Here is an 11,127-nt window from a genome sequence, read left to right as displayed (position 1 = left end):
CGGCAACCAGACAAGGAAGGAAACCCCGCACACAGGAAAACAATTACCTCCAGATCCTAGCTGAACTGGTGCATTTAATATAAATTTTAACTTCATTGAGCAAACTCAATGCGAGGGTTAACTAAGTGGTTGATGGTTGTTCAGATCTATGCAATTGCACATATTGCTGTAAACTTGGGATTTCACATTTTCATTCTCAAACTAATTATTTCCTCACTTTCTCTCTTTCTGCAACTTGTGTGAATGCGTGTGTTCATGTGTTAGATTAGTTTATATGTCTTAGATTTATCCAATAAAGCCTTATTTATATTGAATAGAGAAGTATCTTGTGTTTTGTGCTCACAAGTTAATGTCTTAAACTGCCGACCTTGTTACCGTGCTAATTAATAGTGTTTTCACTATATTTTGGATATAAATATCCATTGCAGAATTGATGTCATACGGCTCATTCACTGAATCGCTGGCCGTCTCAGTGATCAGCCGTAAAACAGTGATTCTGTCCAAATTCCCTTACATATTATTGGTGGAGTTCTCTTTAAAATCTTAAATGATTCCCTTTGAGCTAAATTGACCTGTTTCCCTTACACTAGTGACCTTTGCTTTGATAAATGCATGTTAAACTCACAGTACATGCAGAGATGGAGTTTGCTGCATTTACTGTGAACTGAGCCACTCTGAGACACCGACAACACTGGAGCACGAGCGGTTTGCATGTGAATAAACACAGTTCACAAACCTTTTGTTTGGGAATCTCAGCTCCAGAGAATTAGTGGAAATGTAGCTGAGATAATCTGTCTCCTCATTTACCAGCAAAATCAATAGTTTAGTTTGGCAAGCTTAATCACTATTCTTCATCAACAGAACACAAAATGCCTAAATTGTGAAGATTCACACTTACAACTATGATCAATAACAATTTATTTCTTTAATTGACATGACCCCAACACATTACATCAGAACTTAAAGTATGTTTCTCTCTGGGAATTACGCCTTTAAGTTGGCATTCTCGTCTGCTCAGCTCTTAAATATTATCATTATTTACTGTGTTTCAGATGCATTTTTTGTATGTGTCATAATGATGTTCTGTATTTGGAATCACTAGGCCATGCAGTTTTTTTTCTTTGTTTTCAGTGGTCTCTCTGTTGGCTACAAAAAATGGTAAACTGCCAGACTAGGTGTTCTCATTCGGTCTCCCATAAATAGCTCACGTTACAGCATGATGGCTCCAGCTTCCATTTTTAGAGGCAATACTTCCTCACTTTACATTTCCCATTGCTGTGACCTCCTCTCAATCTTACCTTCTTCACTTTAACCTTTGATCTTTTACCTCTGCACTCTACATTAATCCTCTAGCCTGTGATTTATCCGTCAAATTAGATGCAATGCAACAGGGCCAGACAAGGACTCTCAAAATTTCTGAATGCTTACAAAAGACCCGCAATCTGCTCCAAATTCTAGTGAGTTTGAAAAATCCTCTCTTTGAATTACAGATAATACATGCATGCCAGTTTAATAGTCATGTCCTGCATCTTATCTCCACTCTCTGTTTTATCATTATGGGTCTCAGATGAGCCAGTAACAGATTGGTCCTGAATATGGGAAAGGATTTGGCTGCATTTTCTAGATTCGGTGGAGTACTCAACGTTTTCCTGAATACAAGATCCAGTTCAAAGAAACGTTCGCACCTCCAGTCGTGTGCAGATTGATGACTCATGACATCCGTATTTCATCCAAAGAGGCTAGTAAACAAATCATTCCGGACAGGCGCAATATGGAAATGTGCTTTTGAAGTCTAAGAGACCAGGAAGTTATGACTGCACACGCTTTGTGGCTCCGTTCCGGGTAATATACTCTCAACACATTCAGTCATTATAAACGGACCACGGTCAGGGCCAAATTGACATGAAATGAGGGCTTTGAATTAGCCCTTCTCGTCGGCATTGATTTATGCTCAGTGGTAAATTGCATCTCCTGAGGAGACGCGCATTTAAACAACAGCTTTTCAAGAGCGTAATTGATCTGGTTGTAAGAGATCCTGAAAGGGCTGGAGGCCCTCAGTCAGGAAAACATTCATTTCTGTGCAGAGAAAGAAAAGCATTCGTTTCAAAGACTGATTGCATTTCGTCTATTTCAGAGGCCGAGATAACATGTTTTATAGGTAATTACTTATTTGATGAACCACAGCTTATTTACATATCACAAACTTATGAGTGTATTTTGTAATATTCATTTTGATTCCTTCGTTATGTGACACAGGAGAGCCAAAAGTGCTGCACGCTGCACTGCAAACACAATTGGTTTGATGACCTACATGATGGCGTTCATTTGCATCAGTTAATTATTTAATTGTGTGTGGCTTCCTTTCTTAATTGGAATATAGGCTTTGTAATTTGGATGCTAGTGTCGTCTGAGCTTACGAGCGCTTGTTTCACTAACTAATGAACTGTATTTCATGAGAGCCTTGTGGTGTGTAACACGGTGTTGCTGGTCTGTCTGCCCCAGCGATGTGCCTGCTAGCATGCCCTCTGAGTCCTGCAATTCACCCATTGTTAATGAGATTCTAATATATGCGGTACGTTTCAACAAGCACGGAGCTGCCTTTCTGCACCGGGGCTCATGTTCGGTGTGTCATGGGTGTGTGTGTATCTATAGTGTTTGTGTGTGTGTTTATTCTAATAAGGATCATTGCAGTTTCTGCTGATTGCTGTCCTCTCTAAAGGCTAGGTGAAGTTCCTCTAGCGACAGCCACATTGTGCCTTCATTATTTTAGGGAATCGTTGTAGTCATCACAAACAGCTCTTAATTAAAGGCGTTTTTGTTAACTTAATCATTATGTAGTCTCCCAAGATGATAAATGGTGTCCCAAAAGTGGTTTAAAGATTACTTTGTGGTGTGGAAGAAATTGTGATTTTTAGTATCGCTGACACGCAGAGCAAACCCCCTCTAATTTGTATATGCTCTTTTGAACTCTGACACTTATGAACTCTGAAATTGATCACAACAACAGTTTTGATGGGAAAAATGAGCGTATTAACTGCCACAGCTTGCTAGTAATGGGGAAAAGGCTAAAAGTACAAAAATCTGAGACTATTACATAAAAATAAACACAATATTTCAATGCACAAGCACAATATTAAAGTTGCACAAAAGTCTGCAAATGCACAAGCAAACTTAACTGAGCTAGCCCTGAAGGTGTAGCTCTGTTGTGGATGCGCTCTTCCTGTACACACTAAAACACGGGCGCACAAAGATTCCAAAACATTATTTTACAGCGATGTTCTTAATCATAATGATAATCATAACTCATGTTGCACTTAACTGTATTTTCCTTTTCGAAGTGATTTCAATTATATTTCAAGCAATTCAAAACCATCATGTCGAACAGTGTGTATCTGTAGTGTCTCTGAAGGAAATAATGTATAATTTGTCAGCTTTAATATATCAGACAAATGTTCCTATCGGGTTGATAACGATTACAGTAAAAATTAACATTTATCTACCGATGCGTTTTTGTTAACTTAATCATTATGTAGTCTCCCAAGATGATAAATGGTGTCCCAAAAGTGGTTTAAAGATTACTTTGTGGTGTGGAAGAAATTGTGATTTTTAGTATCGCTGACACGCAGAGCAAACCCCCTCTAATTTGTATATGCTCTTTTGAACTCTGACACTTATGAACTCTGAAATTTATCACAACAACAGTTTTGATGGGAAAAATGAGCGTATTAACTGCCACAGCTTGCTAGTAATGGGGAAAAGGCTAAAAGTACAAAAATCTGAGACTATTACATAAAAATAAACACAATATTTCAATGCACAGGCACAATATTAAAGTTGCACAAAAGTCTGCAAATGCACAAGCAAACTTAACTGAGCTAGCCCTGAAGGTGTAGCTCTGTTGTGGATGCGCTCTTCCTGTACACACTAAAACACGGGCGCACAAAGATTCCAAAACATTATTTTACAGCGATGTTCTTAATCATAATGATAATCATAACTCATGTTGCACTTAACTGTATTTTCCTTTTCGAAGTGATTTCAATTATATTTCAAGCAATTCAAAACCATCATGTCGAACAGTGTGTATCTGTAGTGTCTCTGAAGGAAATAATGTATAATTTGTCAGCTTTAATATATCAGACAAATGTTCCTATCGGGTTGATAACGATTACAGTAAAAATTAACATTTATCTACCGATATGGTGGCCGATATATTGAGCATCCCTATAAAATATGATTTGATTTCATTAAAGTATTTAAATGGTCAAATAGTGAAATTTCTCAACTTTCCATGACTATATCCTTACTGTTATTGTTAAATGCTGAACTGTTGTGAATTCAAAATGTTTACTTTATCAAAAAGTTATCTGGGAAATTTTGCAACCCTAAATGGTCAGCTTTGCAATTTTGCAATGTTTCTCCAAAAATACCCAATGCAAATTTTGCCTAAATGAAAGTTTTTTTTAACTAATGGCTTCCTGAAGACATGTTTAAGTGTGAAGAAAACTTTCAATGCACAGGCACAATATTAAAGTTGCACAAAAGTCTGCAAATGCACAAGCAAACTTAACTGAGCTAGCCCTGAAGGTGTAGCTCTGTTGTGGATGCGCTCTTCCTGTACACACTAAAACACGGGCGCACAAAGATTCCAAAACATTATTTTACAGCGATGTTCTTAATCATAATGATAATCATAACTCATGTTGCACTTAACTGTATTTTCCTTTTCGAAGTGATTTCAATTATATTTCAAGCAATTCAAAACCATCATGTCGAACAGTGTGTATCTGTAGTGTCTCTGAAGGAAATAATGTATAATTTGTCAGCTTTAATATATCAGACAAATGTTCCTATCGGGTTGATAACGATTACAGTAAAAATGAACATTTATCTACCGATATGGTGGCCGATATATTGAGCATCCCTATAAAATATGATTTGATTTCATTAAAGTATTTAAATGGTCAAATAGTGAAATTTCTCAACTTTCCATGACTATATCCTTACTGTTATTGTTGAATGCTGAACTGTTGTGAATTCAAAATGTTTACTTTATCAAAAAGATATCTGGGAAATTTTGCAACCCTAAATGGTCAGCTTTGCAATTTTGCAATGTTTCTCCAAAAATACCCAATGCAAATTTTGCCTAAATGAAAGGTTTTTTTTAACTAATGGCTTCCTGAAGACATGTTTAAGTGTGAAAAAAACAAAATCATGAATATCAGTGCTTGGGTCTTTGAGAGTTATGGATGCCTGTGTGCTAGTGTATACGCATATACTAGAGGAAGGTAAGAAGGCAAGAAAGGGAAACAGAGAGATACAAGACAGCAAGTTGTATTTGTTCTAAATACACAATGCAGCGCATTCAGAAATCTGGGCCAAAAAACATTGATCCCAAAAGCTGGGCCTGGCGATTAGATTTGGGAAGAAACAGAATGCATCGGATTCACTTGCTGCATTCATCATTCACACACTCAATAGCTGGAAATATTCCGCCTGCCAAAGAAAAAATAAAGCATGGTCAAAAAAACAAACAAAAACAGCTCCTGTAATCATCAGAAAGGTAGATAAAGAGTTAACAGGCCTCATTTTAAGTGAATTAGTTTTGCATTTAACCGAAAAGAGGGAAAAAAAGATGGTGTGTACAGATGCAGTTGTCTTGGTGGATATCAAAGGAGTGCTTTATTTCAACTCATGTTTTGTTATGTTATTGTCTTTATAGTAGATTCACAAATCAAAACTTCAAATGCATGGATAAAAAGAGGAAAAATAGGAAGGTGGTAAGACATTTCAAATCTTCTATCTCTTGTGCCACTTAGACCACACACACAGAGACAAGTTATTCATTTAGTCCTCACTAGGGGTCCCTATTGCTCCTCTGTTTGAGCAGAGACTCACACTTACTTATGCTGAGGTTCCCACTAAATAGGCTTTTTCTTATACTTAAAAAATAAATAAATAAATAAAACAAAAAATAATATATATATATATATATATTAATAATATAGCCAAGGTCATAGGTTTGATTCCCAGGGTATGCATATACTGAGAAAATGTATAGTGTAGAATAAGAAAACTGCTTAAACCAACCTAGGTAGGTTATCTGGTCTTTACTCTGGGTTGTTGGCTAGTTTTGAGGGATTTTGAGAATTTTAAGATGGTCAGGACAATTAAAATCGGGTTGGGAGACCATTTTAAACCAGCTAAGGTCAGCAAACCAATTTTGGTTGCTTTATGTTTTTTTAGTTTCAGTAGATAAAATGTATATTTATTTTAAGCCTGTCAGCATGTGACTATGTACCAAAGTCATATTTGTACAGCCATAAATGAACTTTAACATCTAAATTACAAACTGTCCGGTCTTGGAAGGCTTGTGTTGTGCATAAAAGCTTTATATATTTATTTTCCTTCCTTTAATAAACATTAGAACCCAGTGCGTAAAAATTGCGTTTTGTAAAATGAAAAATGTTTTTGTTAATCTGTCTGCAGCCTCGGTTGCAGGGATGAGGGGTTTTCCTTGCTTGTGATTGGCTGTCTTTTTAGCGCACCTGTTCTGTCGTAAAACCCCATTGGCTAGCTAAGCTGTCATCCATTTTCGCCTCTTCTTCACGCGCTTCCCGCTCTTAGCGCTGGAGTGCCAGCTTGACTGTTGGCCTTTCTGTCTCAGGAGAACTACGCGAGGAAGTTCATTTAGGGAAAGCGAAGAGGAAAATCAGACATGTTAACGCAAAAGCTGCGTCACAGGAGCGATGGGAACATTTCAGAGAGCGTCAGCGGCGAACGCCGGTGGTTTTGCGCTTCAGTGCGCCAAGAGACGGATTCATAGGACGCGCGTCTACACGAGCTCGCGCGGAGAACACCACCAACTTCTGCGGCGCGTGACTTCATTACGCCACCGGTCCGGACCTCTATACTTGTGTTTCAAACTTCATTTATTGAAGGAATAATAACACCACCAGAGGAACAATGACAGTGACTTTCCCTGGCTGATAATAACGCTTTACTACTTTAGTGAAGGGTTTCATTCTCGTTTCTAACGGAATTTTGGTGATAGTTAAAGGACACGGATTTTTGGGGACCGCAGCAACGCCAATCTGCCGTCGAACCAGTTACTATATCACATGACTTTTCACAGGATTATGTTATTTATTCAACAACTTATCACACTAGACTATTCATAATGTTGTTTTTGGACACTATACTACTACCCAGAAAGCCAAAGATGATCGCTGTACGGATGGCGTTACTGCACGCGCTCCTCGTCGCGTCTCTCCACGGAGGTAAAGAAACATTTACGCACATCCAAAACTTGTTGCGAGATGCAATCGTGCAGAATAAATATAACCAGCATGATAAAAATGACAAGCATCCTTTATGTATTCAAACAACTGTTTGTTATTAAGCCCAGTGTCAGTGCGCTTTCACGGCTGTAGCGCGAATGCCACACAAAAACAAAAAGTTGGTGCAGGTTGCTCTCTATTCCACTTGACCCATTTTAACATTTTAATTTACACTTGAAATATTTATAGATGAATGCACACACTTCTGTGGTAAGTGACTCGTGCGTTTGGTCGTTGGAAGAGACTGTGGCGCGCAGCGACAGCAGCGGTGTGGTTTTGTTGTGCCAAGCGTATAAATAATAGAAATGTTGGTTTCTCACCTTGTTGTTTTGCAGTCTTATCATGAATTATACATGCATGTAGTTAGCTGGAAAGACAGAGATGTAGAAATAGGATGATTGAAGCGTCTTGCACGAAATATTGCTCGGAAATAACAGTTTTATGATGGTGAGACGAGCATATATTTTTCCCCTCCGGACATTTAGGAAGAGTGCGTGATGTGCAATGCTTGAGCTGTTTATTTTTGTTTTTACTTTAGATTATTATGCGCAAATTCAAAAACATCTTACTGTGTAAATGAAAGTAAGCTTGATTTCTTCTCACAGGAGTATTTTCTGTTTATGTCATTAATTTATAAAAGCTTGTTAAATGAGCTGATGTGGTAAGTAACACAGATGCATTTCATTTTTTAGCCTTTTTAAACAGTTTAAGGGGACAGTACTGCTATATTTGAGTGAGTATTGTATACACACACAGATATTTGCTGTGCTAAAGGTGAGCAACCCTATTTTCACAGTCCACAGAAGCAAGAGGCAGTGATGAAATGAGCAGACTTGTGTCCCAGCAGTGTGCTGTTTTTATTCATCCTCTCCAGCTGAGGACCCACAGTGGCCTTCACATCTATTTTTACTTATACTATCCCAGCAAGTCTGAAACTGGATATGTCATACAAACAATTAGGCTGTGGGGGTGAGATAGAGACAGACAGAAAGTGTGGGGGATTGCAAAATTAGAAAGTATGTGTTGAAGATCTTCCAACGCGAGGGATGACAAGATTGTCCAAGTGTGTGAGGGCTTGGATGGTATCAGAGTTGTTGACTCTGGAGACAGCACTTGCTGATCAAGCACTGAAACTGTCATCAGCATCATTACGTTTTTTTCCCACCAGCCTCTTTCCCAGCAAACGTGGCCTCATACTGCTGTGTGTAATGGACTGCATGCAAAAAGTGGCATGTGGTTTGAATGCATGGAATTGAGTCCGGTGAACTGTGCAATATCCACAGGAATATTTGCAGATTTGTGTTTGTAGAGAACTGTGCAGTGTTTGCAGGTTAGTGTCTGTCAGTATGATTATGAAAGTGCCAGTTGTTAAATTTTTTTTCTTTTAGACTACAGAATTGCTGACATATAGTAGGATATACTGTTCAAATTGCACAGCATATGAGGAATAGAAGCAAGCAGCATAAAACAGCTTATAATGTGCATGTGTCTGTGTGATGTGCCAGTGTTTGATGACTGAGGAGACAGATCTGTGAGTGAGTTACACCAAATCTGCAATTTGTCTGCAATTGAAGGCCCGAAAACGCACCTGTTCTCAGCAACGCCATCAGTAAATCTGTGGGATGAAAGGTTTTTGTTGCTTCAGGGAGTTTTAGGAGTTTAATTGACAAAAGCAGATGGATGTTTACAGAAGGACCGTCTTCCAAGTAGGGCTTAAAGCTAATTTTCCTAGCTGTGCGAAAACTGACTGTGAAACATCTCTCATCTTCAGCTTCCCCTTCTTTCTGCGTCTGAGGGCAGATATCTGTGTGTTTCGGGGCTCAACCGCAGGCCTGAACAGTTGTAACAAAACCAGAGGTGTTATTAAAACTGTCAGACTATCAGGCTGTCAAACACAGTTGCCCTGCCACACACACACACACACACACACACACACACGTATTTGTACACGTGCAGACACACACTGACTGTGTCTGCGAGCCAGGCCGAGCGAGGGGCCCATATGTTTGAAGGTTGGCTGACACCAGGGAGATGATTTGCTCTAGGGAGACTGTGAAGCCTAAATATCTTTTGCTAGCTCTCTCTCTCTCTACTCGTTCATACAAACACACACACACAGTCATGCAGGCATTCAAGCATGCTTATGCGCACAGACACACACCCCCTTGGTGGGTTTTCTTGCTGACAAACTTTCTAGCAAAGCAATAAATAGTGCATTTTTGCTTTGTTTCTTAAATTCATCAGATTAAATTCAAGATTCACAGCTAGAAGTGTGAGAGCTGTGAGTGTGTGCTTTTAATAATCCATAGCCAAAGAGGGGTAATCAAGAAGGTATTTCCCCACAGATTGGCATCCAGAGAGAAAGGAGGGATAGTGGACGGGAGGGGGCAGATGAGTGAAAGTAATGACTGTGATCATTATCTCCTATGTTTTTAATTGAGATAATGACCCAGAGGAAGACAATAAAACTCCCAAAGGAAAGATTTATTTCTCTCTTTCTCCCCCCTTCTTCTTTCATTTCTCCCTTCTATTTTTCTCCTTTCACTTTCCTAGAAGTGACTGCATGAAATTTCATCAGTTTTGATAGCCCCACTTCCAAGATAGCTCTATAACCCCGAACAAAGAAGCATTGTTATTTGGGAGTCTAAAGGTAAATGTTTCCTTAGAAATCCTCTGTTGTGTTTTCATACGAAATACTTAAATGCGATTCTGTCAATTCTAAACCTCAGAGGCGGAGAGAAAGAAGTTTGCTAAGACCGAAATGATTTTCCATTACAGCTGCAGAAAGACCAGTTAGCGAGTTCCCATTTTGCAAAGTAATAAAATTGAAAACTTTCATCTCAGCAAATTGATTTCAGTTGGATTCAGAAAGGAAGAATGAAGAGGAGGGTAAAAAAATCATTAAATCACTGGAGCATGACTGTACCGTGGGACTTTTGAAATTTGCGTAGAGCGGTGAGAACGCACACATACTTCCGCTTTACTTATTAATTCATTCACTCATTCTGTGACTTTGTGAAGGAGATTTTTGCATTAGGGAAGAGCATGTGGGTAAATACAAAGCCAGACTGAAGAAGAAAAGCAGACTGTGTTACAAATTGGCAGCAAAATCAAGACTCAATGGATTGATAAAGAAGGCATGAATAAATAGATTTATGACTTACGAATATATGCATAGCTCTATTTTATTCAGTTGCTTTCTTGAGAAGTTGTTTCTTCGCCTCCATTTTGCTCTATCTATTTGCAGGCTGCTGGAAGGTATTTCTCTGTCATTAACTACTCTCGGCCAGTAGTTCATTTAACACGTACATGGCCCTCAGGCTGCCTGAAAAATTATTGCCATTATCATCAGCTAGACTGCACATATTCTCGCGCTCTCTTTTGGATGTATTGTAGCCATATGGTATTGGCTCAGGAAATTAGAGTTGCACTTTTGTGTTACTAATTGGCTATCATTCTCTTTTTCTACAGTACAGCAATTTTCTGTATCGATTAGGCTTGGTTCTTTCTCCAGTGATGTGAGAAAGGGAGAGTGAAGGAGGGGAAAAAAAGAGGATACTGGAGGTGTTAGAGGTGGCTCTTGTTTGTGTAGATGGAATAATTAATGCTCATTAAGAGGGCGATGAGAGGCTTAGGGGTGATGCTACTTGTTAGGATAATTAGAGTCAAATAGGCCTCATTATGCAAATTGGGAGAAAGTGTGATTCTGTCAGTGTTTACCTGAACTCTATCATACTGATGACCTCAGATAGAGATGACAGTGAAGAAAAGATGGGGATGGGGGGGG

The 11,127-nt window shown here is 38.8% G+C and overlaps 1 protein-coding gene across 1 annotated transcript in view; it reads left to right on the top strand.

The window, feature by feature from the left end:
- Positions 1–6,613: 6,613 nt before the first annotated feature.
- Positions 6,614–11,127, top strand: part of LOC107595952 (transmembrane protein 132C-like) — a gene marked incomplete at its 3' end in the record, with an annotated part of 201,144 nt that continues 196,630 nt past the window's right edge. Inside the window, exon 1 of the mRNA XM_016286553.1 lies at positions 6,614–7,280. Coding sequence (XP_016142039.1) covers positions 7,181–7,280 — 100 coding nt within the window. The remainder of the gene's footprint in view (positions 7,281–11,127) is intronic.

This window comes from Sinocyclocheilus grahami, unplaced genomic scaffold, assembly GCF_001515645.1.
Source record: "Sinocyclocheilus grahami isolate Dianchi unplaced genomic scaffold, SAMN03320097.WGS_v1.1 scaffold211.1, whole genome shotgun sequence".
In the NCBI taxonomy this organism is placed as follows: domain Eukaryota; kingdom Metazoa; phylum Chordata; class Actinopteri; order Cypriniformes; family Cyprinidae; genus Sinocyclocheilus; species Sinocyclocheilus grahami.
Note: the sequence above shows the minus strand (reverse complement) of the source record. Positions and strands in the feature narration are given on the sequence as shown.